At 35.3% G+C, this 16,830-nt stretch overlaps 1 protein-coding gene across 1 annotated transcript in view; it reads left to right on the top strand.

The window, feature by feature from the left end:
• LOC129263441 (elongator complex protein 6-like) overlaps positions 1-16,021 on the top strand; it is a 29,673-nt gene extending 13,652 nt beyond the window's left edge. Inside the window, exons 4-7 of the mRNA XM_064103817.1 lie at positions 4,894-5,033; positions 8,819-9,011; positions 9,593-9,742; positions 13,229-16,021. Coding sequence (XP_063959887.1) covers positions 4,894-5,033; positions 8,819-9,011; positions 9,593-9,742; positions 13,229-13,354 — 609 coding nt within the window. The 3' untranslated portion in view covers positions 13,355-16,021. The remainder of the gene's footprint in view (positions 1-4,893; positions 5,034-8,818; positions 9,012-9,592; positions 9,743-13,228) is intronic.
• Positions 16,022-16,830: the final 809 nt, after the last annotated feature.

Raw genomic sequence — 16,830 nt, 5'->3', positions numbered from 1 at the left:
CGCCTGGGAAATATGATTTTGGTGTCTAATCCATAGTTATTATAGGGTGAAGTAATACGTCAGAACAAGTCACATGTACAAGGACAGTCAATGGTCCTGTACGTCCAAAAATCCAAGATGGTTGGCAAAAATGGAGTCTAAAATGTCTGTCGTCAATTACAAACCGACACAGTTTGATTAATGACTGCCTGGGGAGTGTTTCATCAACATTTTCATCCGACAAGTTGTCAGATCTGACATCTTTCCATGATGTTGATTGGCTGAGAGGTACTATTACTATGGTAACTGTCGGATAAAATGGGACTTGTCGGATAAAACGTCCGACAAGTCCTTTCATGAAACGCCCCCCAGGAGAATATGATTTTAGTGTATAACCCATGGTTCAAAGGGTCAAATATTACATTGGGACAAGTTACAAGGACAGTCAGTGGTTCCAGTATGTCCAAAAATAAAAAATGACTTCCAAAATTGGAGTTTACAATAACTGTTGTAAAAAAAAAATAATAACAAACATGTAGTTTGTTATTCTGCCTGGGATATATGATTTTGTGTTTAACCCATGGTTTAAAGGGTCAAGTAATACATTAGGAAAAGTTACAAGGATAGTCAGTGTTTCACCATGTTAAAAAAATCCTAGATGGCTTCCAAAAATGGAGTCTAAAATGGTTGTTATTACTTAAAATCTGACATAGTTTGTTTTAATAATATCTGCCTGGGTATCACGTGAAGTTACTGCTACTTGAGACACAAAATAAGGGATGAATAAACAAGCTGTGTAAAGTTAAAAAAGATTTAATGTTTAAATCTCTTTTCAATCATTTCTCTGATTTGTACATGAACATATATGGATATTGAAATGATCACAAATAAATACAACTTAACTTAGGCAAAATAAAGAAGAATCATTGTATGACATGCCCCACTCGGCCCTGGTAGTCGGTCTCCTGGCCTCCGCAGATACATTGACTTCCTCCACTTGGCCCTTGGTAGATGGTCCTTTGGCCTCCGCAGATGGTGATGCTCCTCAGATCGGACTTCGACGATTATGGACGAGATCGAGCCCCGAATATTGACATAATAGCGCATCATGTCGATGGAGAACCGGGCGGCAGCTGGGCTCATAGTCTTTTCACCAACATGGACTCCCTCAGATAACTTTTTCTGCCTAAACGGAGATCTGTGATTTATCTTTTAGCTTCTGGTGGTTTTCCATGGACATGAATAGAGTCTTTGTGAAGTGACTTTGTTTATATTTCTTTATTTGGTGTCTCAAGTAGCAGTAAATAAATAATAAAAAAAGTCACTTCACGTGACACTGGGGTGTATGATTTTGCAGTCAAACCTTTTGTTTATCATGTTTTTAGGGCCAAGCAATACATGAGGATAAATTACAAGCTCCTACCGCGCTCATAAAAAAAATAAGGAGAACAAAATATCGCGCTCCTTAAAAAAAACCTTAACCAAAAGTTGCTGAAATTGCACATTTACATATTCATATTCCAGAAATAGACTTCTATTTTCCATAATTCCTTGCAATTATTTTTATTTATTTTGAAACTACCAAAAAGATGAAGAATATTCACCCCTTTCCTGACTCTGATTTATGATGTTAAACTCAGTAAATATTGTAGTCCCATATGTAGATGTTCATGGTGTTGACCTAGTGTAAACGATCAAAAACGATCAACGATTGTTTTCAGTTAATGTTTGCAAAACCATGGAAGTCTACATGATGTGGGACTACAATATTTACCAATTGTAACATCAATCAGAGTCAAGAAAGGGATGAATATTCTTCATTTTCCTGATAGTTTTCAACTAAATCAAAATAATTTTAAGGAATTATGGAAAATAGATGGCCATATCATGGATTTAGGATGTATTATGTAAAATTTGAAATTTTAGCAATTTTTTTGTAGAACTAGATTTTAAAGTGTTTTTTTTTTCTAAAGCAGGAGCGGGATATTTTGTAAACGTAATGACCCAGGCCTAGTTTCACCACAGATTTAATAATAGCTACTGTACACAGCTATTGCATTAACAATTTTAAGGAAAATCTACCATTTAGCATATATGTATCGAATTAAATTGATTTGAGACCCTCAAGGAGAGCAATCCTGAGGAGCTCAATTGGGCTCCTGGAAAAAATAAGGAGAGCAATTTATTGAGCTCCACGAAATTATAAACGTGAAGGACTGAAAAATCCAAGATAACTTCCATAAAAAGAAGTAAAAGATGACAGCTTTTACTTAAAAATGGACATAGTTCATATAGAATCCACCTGGGTGATATGATTTTGGTGTCTACATTATGGTTTAAACTATCAAATCATGATTTTGTATCAGTTATGAAGTACATGTAGTCCATTTTGCCTGAAACCTCAAAAATGGCTTCCAAAATGTGTCTAAGGGTGTGTTTATGCTTCCATTGCGAGGACAGAATCAGCGTTTTCAAACGTCGATCCAAAACGCCGATCGTAAACGTGGTTCTGGGAGTGCTGTTTATGCTTAACTTTTCAGAGGCGAAATCACAATCTCCAGCTGGCATCACATCGTAATTTTCGTTGAGCAGGAAAGCAAGGTCAATTTGGGCGCGCCCTTTTTCGAAAGTTTTTCCCCGAGTGTTATGGGAAAGGTACGTCGACTGTTATATAAACATTGAACAATTTCCGATATTTTAGTCATTGCATGGAGCTTCTTGATATAGCCATATAATTTCACCATGGTGAGGATAATAGTAAAAAAAAAAAAGAAGAATATTAAGCATACAAAATAATAAAATATCTATTTGTTTATAAATGCTACTGGGGCATCTTGCGATGTCTCATTATAACTCGTGTTCCAGGTTATTTTTTGGTGTAAATCCCTCAACGTTCATCGTGATGACAAATTGGAAGAGTAATACTAGTAATAGTACTAATGCAAAACAAGGGAGATGAGAGGTAATTCCGTGGAGGTAACATGCTACCATGGAGCAATACGACTATTTGCACGCGGACTTTTATCTCACCGGAAGCATGTACCAAATGACGCCATTCAAACACGTTTACGATCGTGGTTCTGTTTATACTTCCCCAGAAAGCCTGATTCTGGTCAAACGACGTTTACAAACGCACCTTTTTGTGAGTTTACGATCGGCGTTTTGAAACAGCGTTTAAATAAAAGTAAGCATGGACGCAACCGTGTTTTGGACTAATCACGTTTGGAAACACTGATTCTGGCCTGAAAAGTGGAAGCATAAACACGGCCTTAAATGAGTCTCATCACATATAGTATGTGAAAAAATATTAGGTGTCTATGCTATTGTGGTTTGATGAATCAAATAATATATCTGGACAAGTAACAAGATTGGTCAGTTTTACCTTTTTGTAAAAAAAAAACAGAAGTGACTTCTAAAATTATGTAAAAATGACTGCTGTTCCCGACTCATGAAACCTTAGGATAGTCCTTAGCACTAAAGTGACTCGTCTTGAAGTATTTATCATTGAATTATAGTACTTTTTAGGTGAAAGTGTACCCCATAATGTTTGTTTTTCAGGTTTTTACATATTGTTACACCACAGTCTACATGTACTGTAACTCTCATTTCTATGAGCCTTAAAAACATAGTAGAGACACCAAAATAACCATGGGATGATAATGAAGTTTTGCCATGTTTGTATTAATGGTGGCCGACGTGAATGCAATTTGACCCTTGAAATCATGGGAAAGACACAAAAATGTCCTTAGGTACACATCATAATTATGCAGGTTGCATCCAATTTTTAAGAAACAGCAACAAGTTGATAATCGGCACCACTGACAAACCTTGACAATTTTCCAATGTATATTTTTTTCCCTTGGAACCATTTTTTTTTTTTTTTGGGGGGGTCTTTTTACTAGATGTAAATCATTTAATCATATGAATTTTACCCATTGCAAAATTACAACATGCATTGTGGACGCCCTTTTTGAAGGTCATTGGATTCTCTGACACACTCACTGACTATCTTAAACATGTCCTGATGCATTTTTTCTCTCATAAACTTCTTAGATATAAGCTAATTTCATGACACTGCAGTAAGCAATAGATGATTTACTATAATTTTTGGAGTTGATGGTATAACGAATACCGTTCTGGATGCCATCTTGGATTTCCAGGTACCCTGGATGACCTTTTCTTTCTGCTATATTACCTATCTCAATACATTTTGTTTAACCCTTAGTTTCTCAAAATAGATACTTATACCCTAAGAGTTTTGACATTTCAAAAGCTTAACATCTGTTAAGATTTGATGTTGACTTCGCCGCCGCCAAAGTCATTGCTGCCGTCGGAAGAGCGTCGTCCATGTCTTGCTTCTGCTATGCTGGCGAGGAAAAAGCGGCGAACAAGTTGAAGTTATCACAATGTTATTTTGCCAGCATCGCCCAAATATTATCAAACATTCGATCTTTTATATTAGTCAACAGCTGTGAATCATGGCAGCCATCTTGGAATTAAAGATGGCTGACGAATCAATCGGAAGTTTTATGTTTTATGGGCATCAAAAAATATAGCAAAGACCATAATTTCTGAAACATAATCACTCATAAAATCGTTTAATGTGGAAACCGCATTCAAAATACCGCTGTTTTGTTTTTTGCCGATTTGAGGATGAAAACGTCTTAATCAAGTTTGGCAAACAGCATTTATGGATTCAGCACCCCTGAATTACCTTAAAACGATTGATAAATCAGCACTAACACAAAATGCCTAAAGAGCTTTTTTCTGAGCTCATTTTTAAAAATCTGGACCTAACTAATGTATGTCTATGACTACCCATATCAACCATGGATTGATATGATGATAATTCTTTATTTAGAATACATGCCACTAGGTCACTGATTACATCTTGCAAATGATTTTACTCTCCAGGGTGTCAATTTGATGGCAGCCAGGACTTCAGGGCATCTGGACTTCATCAGTGGCTTGCTATACTCGCTCCCATTAATGAGAGAAGATGGGTTGTCACATAAAACCAGCAGTGAAGACACCATCCTACAAGACTGCTTGATGTAAAGAAAGTCTTCTTAAAGAATCTATTTACTCCTGAAATATACTCTTAGTACAATGTATGGAAACAGAAAAATCGAAGATGAGATCAATGAAAATTATTAGACAAACAATAAGAATAATACATACTTTTTAATGTCGAGATCAGTAATGCTATCGCGATGCTTCTATTTGTCATATCACTTACGAACAACTCTTGCCTTTGACACTGAAAATATAGCATCGAACATCTACAGGTAACTCTGCCCAAGTCAAATCTCTTGGGACCAGAAAAATCTGTTCAACTTCGGTATGTTACACATGTTTTTATTAACCTGGTCTAAAAAAATTCTTCGACTTAGGCGATTATTCAACGTCTGGAAGGACTTAGGCACAGATACCCCATCTACTAGTGTACCTACGGGGGGGGGGGGGGGGGGGGTGGCTGGGTTGGCAGGTGTTACCTATTTAAGGAGGAAATACATGTATACCAAGTATGGGAAATGATAAAAAAATTCATGTTTTTGGTAACTGGCGTTACATACCATATCACAAACTTCATCAATATTTTTTATCAGATAAATGAATTACTGGTGTTTTTTTCTGTAGTATTCTGGGTTTTGGGGGGAAGTTGTCAGGACACTCCAGAACACAAAAGACACGATACGACGAAAGTTGTAGGTTGTGAGCGGAATTTAATTTCCCACTTGAGCACAACAGTTGTTCAGAAAATAACAAAAAAGGAAAAACCTCTGCAATCAGAAAAGAGAGAAACAATAAAGAACATGAGTATAATGTTCACAATATCATTACAGCATGTAATAAAGCACTTATCTGTCCAAATTGTGTATATTCCCTTAATATTACGAGTACACGTTTCGATCACTGAGCAGGTCACTGCATTGTGTTTATTTTTCTCAATAATTTTAAGTCATAGATAGATACAGTCTGCGCTCGATAATATTCGAAAAGTAATGTTTATAACAAGTTATTAACTCAGCTATCAACAATTAAATAGTCACAAGTATCATAGTATTTTATGTTTCTAAAGCTTAAATAGACTTCTTTTGCAATCATTTTCTTTCAATGTAAAATATATGAATTCACAATTTATATAGCAACCATTGGAAACATTCTTCCAAATATATCAATCTTTTGTACATCTCACACGAGTTCAAACTGTCATAATCGATCACAAAAAAACCCGTTAATTTTTGTAAAAGTACTGCACGTCTCAATCTTTTAAGAGGCATGGCCAAAAATAATGCATATCTTTTAAGTACGGCCATCTTGACTCACCCGACTAGGGCAGATTCAGGTTAAAAACCATACCAAGGACCAAAACAATTGCTTTCTAAGGTCAGATTCCGGTACCGTACACTGCAATCTAAAATAAATAATAACATACAGTTGCATGAGTAGCTATATCATAATACTCTTTAGATTTCTATAAAGCTTACAGGGAAATTCAGCGTATTGACAGACATTTTAACAATTGATTAACTATAAATGTCCTATACATCATATTGACAACAAAATAGAATTATTAATTCAAACACCTTGGTCTAAGGAAGAACTTATCATTAAAGCCTTCAATGCTCGAAGGAAAAATGCAAATTCACCAATTATTTTCATCTAAATATTATAAGATATCACTTCGAACAACACAGTCATTAAATTTGAAGGAAAATTCATAACTTTTCGTACCTTCGTAGAAAACCCAGAAATCTTTCATCGCAATCCAGCTAGTTCCATCAACAAATTAACATAGTTCCATTCGAACTCCTAAATGAATAAACGATACACCAATCCTTAATATATGTGATTGTATAATATAAATTGATCACTTATCGTTCTAAAATCTAAAATATATAACCGAACTGGCGAAAGTATTAATCGATTAAAGTTAAATCGATAATTAATCGAAACCATCAGTATGAAACTATTTGACCTTGCCTGACCTTGAGGCTACCATTTACCAAATCTCCCGGTTTACGAATTATTCACATTGATAAATTCTACTTATCGTCTATTTATATACACCAGGTAAATAATTCATCGAGCGTTAAAGAAAAACATCTACATAAACATATTCCTCCAATTTGGCAATTCCAAGACAAAAAGGAAAGAGTGCTACCATCTTGAGTCGGTAGGTACCCGATACATATATACACACACATTGATTGTTACGTAACATGCCACGTAGTAGGTATCCTTGACCTAACAGAAAAATACGATTCAACGCTCTAATTATAGTTAAGGATTTAGAGATATATATTCCAAGACATAGATATTCTTCTCTTATAAAATAGCACATATCAATCAACATACCTCGACAGGATTGTGATATAAATTATCTGGATCCTACAGGACTCTCCGACTGATCGCTCTCCTCACTGAGTAGCTTGACCAATGACCTCAAAACAATCGATCTCTACTGACCAAGCGGGCTTTCTTCCCGCGTAACATAATCACTTTCACAAGATCCTTCCTCTTTACTAAATTATAACACTATTTCGTAATATAACTTCAAAAAAAGAAGTATACTTTATCCCAAGCAATTAACATGATTATATATAATTTTCATTTCTAATAACAGTCCATGTTCAATATAATAACTTTACCAAAATGGAACTATTTGTTCTGGGATGTACATTTCAATGTTGTGATAAGACAAACATATTACACCCTCTTCGTCCAACTCTTGTAAGTAAATCTTAAAGGAAAAATCCGACTTTTTCCAAATACTATATTTCTATGGGATTTTATAAAGTGTTATTATAGCAAGCTAAATCACTGACACTAGGGAAAACATCATGATCAAACCTGTACTTTAGAAATCTGTCAAAACAAATTATGTATCAATATACCATTTTCAACACTAATTTGTATCCATACTTTGGCGGCCATTTTGAATTAAAAACTGGCTGCCAGAGTTGGAAACAAAAATGTCCCAGAAACTTCAGGTCTTGTATTATTAAAAATCATAAAGGATTTGACATGAATATCAATTTGATTTTTTTGCCTCTGTGTCCATCTGTGGTGAAAATGCCCACATGTAGTTCATGAAACATAGACATAAGGGTAATTGAGTTGTTTTGCACATGTCTGAGGTCACAAGATCATGGTCAAAGGCCATGTTGGGTAGATGGACATAGTATTTTATTTTCATATGAGTGTTTTCTTTTATGAATAATTATTTGATAGCTGTTTTCAAAGTTGGCACTGCTGGTATATCAAATTGCGTAATGCAGGCGAGACTGCCAGAGGCACTCCACTTGTTTGAATTCATACTTCTACAATATTTGATAAATTATACCAAGGGAACATGAATGCATGATATCAAGTAAAAGCAGAATAAAACTATTGCAGATGACAATATCAAAGGTGGTATTTATACTGTGGGCACATACATTCTTTGAAAGTAATCAGTGTGACACACCTTTTGACCAATTCCAGGTGATCTATATAAAAGAGATCTTGCTGAATACTTTTGATAGTTTCATGATTTTTTATAATGGTAAAGCTATTTTGTAGGGCATCGTATCCATGTGGAATTACATGCTAAAGGTTTCACATTATTATTATTATCATTATTATTATTACTATTGAACAACGACAAGATATCTATTTATATATGGATGTGAAGATGTTAAAGTGAATGTATGAAAATAAAATGGAGATCTTGAAGTTTTCTGTTTATGTATGATCACATGGACCTAAATTCATCTAAAAATCCATCTAATAATGTCCTTTGGAAAGACAAAGGTAATGATTTCTACCTTCATTCTATCTTTTCTTCCTTTAGTGCCAAGTCCTTACTACCACTTTACAATCAAGTGCAAAAATATTTGTGGAAAGAGACTGGTGAACAAGTCTATAGTGGGACACATCTAATAATCGATGACCTTAGCATTCTACATAGTCTAGGAGTTGATACAGGTCAAATAGCAGACTTTATGCAGTACTGTCAGGCAAGCATTCTTGGACATGACAAAGAGGTATTGTTAGTGAAGAAGTGGTGGTAGAGACTCAGTAGTAGTAGCAGTAGTATTAGTTAAGTAGTAGTAGTAGTAATGTAGTAGTAGGAATAGTAGTAGCAGCGGCAGCAGTAGTAGTACTTAGTAGTGGGACGATGAGGAGTATAAAGAATCTTTCTTTTCACAATAGATGTCAGTTGTGATGACATCATAGTGGTCAAATCATTTTCCATAATTTGAGAAGAAGTTATTTCAATGATTCAGATTTCATATGAAACACTAAAAGAAAGACAAACTTTTATCTTTGTCAGCTTTCATAATGTACATGTAATTATGTCTCTATGCGCTTCAGAATGTAGAGAGAAGCAAATGACTTGTTACTAGCAGTCAGAAGTTTTCAATCTGGTTTTGTCCCTGTCTAACAGGTGTTGCCGGATTCACATCCCAATTGCCCCTTACCCCTCCTTCCACAATGCATGGTTCACTGCATACTTCATACTCGCCTACCCTTTTTCTCTCCTCCTTTCACGAAGTTAAAATAAACCATTCCAGTCTATTAAAAAACTTGCACTGTGATTAATCTTTATATTAATACACTTCAGCATCCTGGTAGCATAGTGAGCTTACTTCATTGTGATGGAGACGATGATGACGATGTGATATCCTTGAATACTCAACTCCAACATACATGTACCTGTCATCTCTTGGTAGAGGGTTTACCAACAGGCTTCTCCAAGGATGTTCATGGTCAGGTATGTATACATTGGGTGATGTTGGTGTTGGTGTTGAGAGTGTGAAATGAATTATGTTATGACCTTGTTGTTACCATTTGTGTAAATTTGACATGTATTAATAATGATAGTAATAGGCATTTGTATTTTGTCATCTGTCTAGAAATAATCTATTCCAAGGCGCAGTGTTTATCATTATCATTTCCCCGGCTTTAGTTCGAGCTGCCTTTCAGCGCTCAGTGCATTCAAGGAATTAATCCTGCCGGGTACCCATTCACCTCACCTGGTTGAGTGCAGCACAATGTGGATAAATTTCTTGCTGAAGAAAATTACGCCATGGCTGGGATTCGATCCCACGACCCTCTGTTTCAAAGTCAGAAGACTGATCCATTGATTTGATATTATTGGGCCAATTTTTAAAAGCGTTTGTGCTTCATTTGGTCCTTCCAGATGTATAATACCTTTTGTGTATTTAAATATTTTGTGGAAAATTAATTAAAAAACATAAAGCTAGTTCCAGAATATGATACCAATACTATATCTCATAATGTCATGCCTCTGTGCCGCACTACCAATCATCTCAACAAAGAAAGAGAAATTGCAGTTAATCTCATCGTAGATTTAACCCTTAACCCTATCTAGGCCGGGGGGGAGGGGCCTCGGAGGCCCCCCTGAACAATTCGCGCAATATTTTTGCCGCGCGAAATTTTTTGACCGCGCTGCTCACTGACTTTTTACTTTCAAGTCTTGCGCAACTTTTGAGACCAATTTTGCGTCACCCGGGTATGTGGTTCCGAAACTATGCAACATTATGTAAGTGCATGTCAGACCAAAAATTGCTCAAAAACGTGATTTTGTGTACAAAGTCAATGCAAATTGTGTTTTCAACCAAAAATCCTAAATGTATGATTATTTTTAGTTTGCTGGTCTTAATGTATTTATTTTATGCTTTACATGATCTCAGAAGAGATTCATTGAAGAAACTATGAAAAACGAAAGGGAAAAAACAAGTAAATACATAAGAAATTGCAAAAAACATAATACATAAGAAAATGATTTGATATCGCAATTTTGTTCATGTACACTTGCTAAGAACACCACAAGGAGTTTTTGTGCAAAAAATTAGAACATTTGGAGCTTTATTTAGGGAGTTAGGGGAAAAAGTATGATTTCACATACTAATTACGCATAAATTAGTATAATCACTTATTAGCAATTCGCATGAAATGAATTACTATACAATTTTGTAGATTATGTCCCAGACAACCAGTGTGCCAATTTTAGGTGCGATCGCGTGGTTGACGGCCGAGATCTCAAGGGGGGCCTGGGAGCCCCCCCCTGGCCATATAAACTCCCAAAATACTCCGGCCTAGATAGGGTTAATTAACTCGTCAATGCATATTGTCTTTTTCAACCAAAAATAATAATTGTATGATTATTTCAACTTTTGTTGGTTTAGATGGATTTATTTCATGTTATTTATGATTGCAAAAGGGTCCCTGGCAAATTTCATTAAAATAAAACAATAAAAAACAGAGGTTTGAAAATACAAAGAAGTACATAAGAATTAAAAAAACAATAAGATACATAGGAAATTTATTTTTGGGGGGCAATTTTTGTAGCTTTTTGTTAGAAATGTAAAAATTTATTTGTTCACCAAGAATTAGCATTCTACTAGCGATATAAATTGAGTTAAATGCAAAAACTACACAAAAAAACCCAATTAGGGCAAATTTCATACGCTTATTTGCATAATTAATACAAAAAATAAGCAATTAATTTTTTGAAAATTTTACTATACAGTCTTGTAGTTTACATCTGGTTCTACACACGTGCAAATTCTTGCGGCGATCGCGCAATCAATGGCAGAGATCTTAGGGGGAGGGTTCAAATTGACCCCCCCAGTATATGTTGGTCTGAAATAGCCCAGTTAACCCTTAAATGACTGGGGGAGGGGGGCATGATGCCCCCCCCCCTCGACGCTTCGCGAAATATTTCCGAAATACAAAAAGATGGCGCCACAAAATGTTATTTCTTTTTTCTTTGAATCTCGCGCAACTGTTGAGACCAAATTCGCGACATACGGGTATACCATCGTGATGTCACGTGACTTTTTACGAGGCAATGTCATGCCGAAAATGGCTCATTTTTATACTTTGTGTACAAAGTATATGGGAGATGAAATTCATAAAAGGGTGATTATTTTTCGTTGTAATTAATCTGCTTAATTAATTCAGGGTTTGATTTAGTTGTTAAATGGTCTGTAATAATTTTCATTGAAAAAAACAATGAAAAACAAGATGAAAAAACAAAGAAACACATAATAAAAACAGGACAATTTTGAAAAGTCTATAAAATATTTGTTACATATTATGATATCTATAGTTTGATGTTAATAGATGCTCTGAAATCTTATCTTTGAAATTAAATTCAAGAAAATAAATTTTGTTCATGCTTGAGCAAACACGGGACGTTTTTGTCAGGGGTTCAAAAAGAGGCAGAAATGAGAAATTTGATGATCAGACTTCTTGCTAATCAGCAGACTTCCTTTAATCTTTTCATTATCTTTGCCATGATTTTCGAATTATGCTGTCAAATTTCATTTACAAATTCATTTATTTACTTGAATTATTTTGGGTTTTTTATTTAAACTTCTTTTACCTTTGAATTTTCTTTCATAAGTAAGAAAAGAAGACTTTTTTGGTCAACCCAAGCAAGAAGATTTGCACTATTAATTGGGAGAACTTGTAATTATTCAAATCCTTTTATTATGTGAAACGAATTATGGTACCTTTAAAAAACATTAATCTAATTTTCAAGGGGTTATTGATTCCTTGACCAAGTTTAATTATGTGCTTGACAGGACAAACAGGAAAGAATTCATGTCTTTCAATGGCAATGGTGTATTGAGTCAAATTTGAAGGAGCTAGATATGGCAGATTGGATAAAATGTAAAGTCTGATCAACATATTTATAATTTTATGCTATTTTGGCACAAGCCTCCATTTAAACCTCAGACCTCGAAACTAAATATTTTTAATGGCATTTGAAAGACTTAATGGCATTTGAAAGACTTCAGAGCACCTATTTGCACCAAAATATAGACATCATAATTTTAAACAAAAATCTTATAGACTTTTCAAATCGGTCCTGTTATTTTTTTATACGCACTGTATAATGATTTGCACTTATTTTAAATGTGAAAGCTCATTTTATCATGATGTATCATCTTTTTAATCAGCTTGAGATTAATTATCCCAATCCCTGGAGGATCGGTTGTTTGTGAATAAGGAAATTTAACGTAGGTTGTCCTGAAGGTAATGCTCGATTCAGCAGACGATATTCACACCATTCAACACTGGTTAAAATTATGTCAAATTTGTTAGTTTTATCATAAAAAATGTGACACCAATTCTGACTTCTCTGATGAGATGTAGATTTTCAAAGTAGTTCATTACAATTTATGAATGAAGCGGTATTGTATTACCTGATTATTGTTTGATACAGTTGATAATCAGACGGAACTCATCAAGTCTGGAGAATGGAAGGAGATCCAAGAAGACGCTGCAGTTCAAGATCACAGACAAGAACGTGTCCTTCTTTGCTGCTGGTACGTCATCAGCCGTCTTATGAGCATTGGCAGCCAATCCTAGTTGAACCAAACCCCGTGGACAGTACAGAAGCAGTAAGATGCATCGAGCTTGTGTTGGTGATGTTTAATAAAAAAAAAGTCGGCATCATTTATGGCGTCAGAAGAAACCAACACGCTGGGAACGTCTTGTGAAAAGACATGTCGGACATTTTATCTGACAAGTCCTGTTTTTTATCTGACTGTTGCAGGCGCGTAGCCAGGGGGGGGGCGGTGGGGGCAGTCGCCCCCCCCCCCCAAAACGCCCCCAAAAAGAAAAAAAAGAAGGGGAAAAGGAGAAAAAGAAAAGGGAAAAGGAGAAAAAGAAAAGGGAAAGAAGGAAAGGGAAGAAAGGTATAGCTCTCTTGTTTTTTTTTCTCTTTTTTTTGGTCAAAAGGATAAAAACCTAAACGAGACGTTCTTCTCTCTTCATACAAAATCTTGCTTCCGCGCTCTGCGCGGGAAAACTATAGAAATTGCCATTCCCTTTTGTTTCTCACACCTTTTTCTTCTCCGTTTTTACCCTTTCCGGCTGTGGGAATCGTATATTCTTGCCAGAAGTTATAAAGTATACATGGGAGTAAAGAGCATGAAAAGTATTTTTTTTCATATTGCATTGATATAAAATTTTGGCTCTTCTGTTCAGAGCGGGTAAACATTACCATCACTCCCCTTATCCCTAAATGCTATTTTCTTCCGCTTTTCAGCAAGTAATTTTTGATAGAGTATCTGCTCAAAGGGGGAGGCATTAAATTCGTGCCGTGCTATATGCAAAAGTATGTAAGATATTAAACTTTATTCTATATCGATGCACATCCATCTCCTGTCTTGTTTTGCGCCATTGATTTGACATTTTGATTATCACTGAAGTTTCTTAAACAAAAGGAAGTGCTTAATATGAGCAAAATTACACAATTGTTTTTTCTTCCAAAATAAATCACAGAGGTTTCCGTACTTTGCGAGCATGGGAAAGGAAAAGTCTCTCTTCTAGCTTGCGCCATCCCTTTCACATTTTGAGCTTGTTTTTCTTCTCTAAAAAATATCAAAATTAGAACAGGTTAAAGTTTCAGAGAAATTTCTAAACTTCAGAGCATTTGCGGGAAGGAATATGGCCTATTTCCTTTCTTTATATACCTGTCTTCTACTCTGTTTTGCGACTTGAGTTAACAAAATTTAAACTTTTTACAATCAAATAATATAGGGTATTTATATTGCGCACATGTCCACTTTGTTAGGTGCTCAAGGCGTTCCTATATTACCCGGCTAAGCTAGGCGTTCATAGCGCACACAGCTTTTTAAGGAATTACTTCCTACCGGTACCCATTTACCTCACCTGGGTTGAGTGCAGCACATTGTGGATCAGTTTCTTGCTGAAGGAAATTACGCCATGGCTGGGATTCGAACCCACGACCCTCTGTTTCAAAGTCCAAAGACTAATCCAGTGGGCCACAAATCTGATGTGACCAAGGTAGGCACAATATTGTAGGCTTATCATTTCTGTTCTCTATTTTTATGCAACATTTTAAGCTTCCGCGCTTCGCGCGGTAAGAGGAATTATTTCAAATTCTTCAATCTTTTCCCATTTTTTGGAAGCTCATAATTTCTTTAGAAAACTTTTTTTTTTTAAATCAGAGCAAGTCAATATTTGAGTTTATGAGGGTACTAGAGACGCAAGAAACGCCTTCTTTTGATTTGAACGTGATGAGATATCAAAAACTTGAGCGCGCGCTCTGTAAGTGTTGGCACGCTTTGCATGCACTTACCGCCCCCTCCAAAATTAAATCCTGGCTACGCGGTTGGACTGTTATATATAAAAGAATTGTAAGAGCAATTACATTAATTCATTTAGTTATTTCCTCATTAAGGATATTCATAGCATATAATGATCAAGAATATTCCAGAATGTCTCAGTAAAGCTTTGTTAGGCATGCTTACTGAGATGGAGTAATCTTTGTTATTTCTGGAATGTACAAACAATAGAGATTGCTACACAATAGACTCCTAGTTGTAGTGGAAAAGGACAATAGGATTAGCTATGTTGTTTACATTGTTAATTTCACTGAGGTCATTCAAGAATCTTCTAAAATTAGACTGTTCTAGAAAGTGGCAGAATGTTCTTTTTGTAGACAATACTAGAAGCTTCCAGAATAGTGGAAATTTATATATACATATATAAACTGGAATTTTCTTCAAGGACATCATCACATCAGATCAGAACTCAGAGTTTCACACCAGACTTTATGTCAGAGCATAGTTTATTTCCAACTGGAATACAACATTTATCTTCTGTGGACTTATTTGCATGCCATCAATGAACTGTTTGCAGTTGAAATCATCAACCTGTTTTAATGAACGCTTTTCAACCCATTGATTGCTGAAATATACTGTTCATCATCATCAACACCGTCTGCACAGACATTTCAACTCGTTACAGTGACTCTTGTTATTCATCGTGCTTCAACATCAATTTCATCATCGCCATCATTGTGAACTTTAATTTAAGGAATCTTTCCCAGCCAACTTGGATTTTATCTGGATCTAATACAGGACTATCATAATTTTGGATCACACATCTACCTCTTTAAGAGGTGAAGGTCATTATTTTTTTTTTGTTCTGTTTAGTGTATGATTTATTTCCTGTAATAAAGAAAAGGAAATCAAATTTAAAACTATTTTAATTGGTTTTTATTGTTATTTGTTGCAGTATCGTAACACTGTTACCATAGTCAAGTGCTTGGCAAATTGAAATGAGGGAAATTTTTGTCAGATCTGACAATTTTCAGACAAGTGTTGATGAAACATGCCTTGAAATGGGGGGCAAGGTCAAAATTCAAAAGTTGCAAAATGACACAATATGATGAGTGAGTTTCTCAGCGGTTACTTTTAATTGTTTTCATGCACCTCAACATCAACATTAACATGGAATCAAACACACCTCTCCACAAGCAAACACACAACAAACAAACATGCATGGGTATTTCAAACCACGATTCAAACCATGTTATCTCACAGAACCATCACTACAGAAGCAGGGGCTTGATTTGAATGGATTTTCATCTCTACTGACACAGACAAAAGAATCATGTTCTGTATTGACCCTTCATGATTATTTCTGCTCGTTTTGCAGCTTTTCAATTCGGACCTCATCCAACACTTTTGAATCCTGCTCTTTCGTGATGGCATGATCATAACAAGCATGGTATCATTTTAAAGAGAATTAAATGATCTTTTGAATGATATCAAATATGATTTGTGTAAAATTGGGAGTTGGGAGAAATTAATGGTCAAACTCAGATTTCCAAACCTTTTTTTGCTCGTTTTGCAGCTTTTCAATTCAGACCTCATCCAACACTTTTGAATTCTGTTCTTTTCGTGATGGCATGATCATAACAAGCATGGTATCATTTTAAAGAGAATTAAATGATCTTTTAAATGATGTAAAATATGCTTTGTGTAAAATTGGGAGTTGGGAGAAATTAAT

Source organism: Lytechinus pictus, chromosome 1 (assembly GCF_037042905.1).
Source record: "Lytechinus pictus isolate F3 Inbred chromosome 1, Lp3.0, whole genome shotgun sequence".
NCBI lineage: Eukaryota > Metazoa > Echinodermata > Echinoidea > Temnopleuroida > Toxopneustidae > Lytechinus > Lytechinus pictus.
Note: the sequence above shows the minus strand (reverse complement) of the source record. Positions and strands in the feature narration are given on the sequence as shown.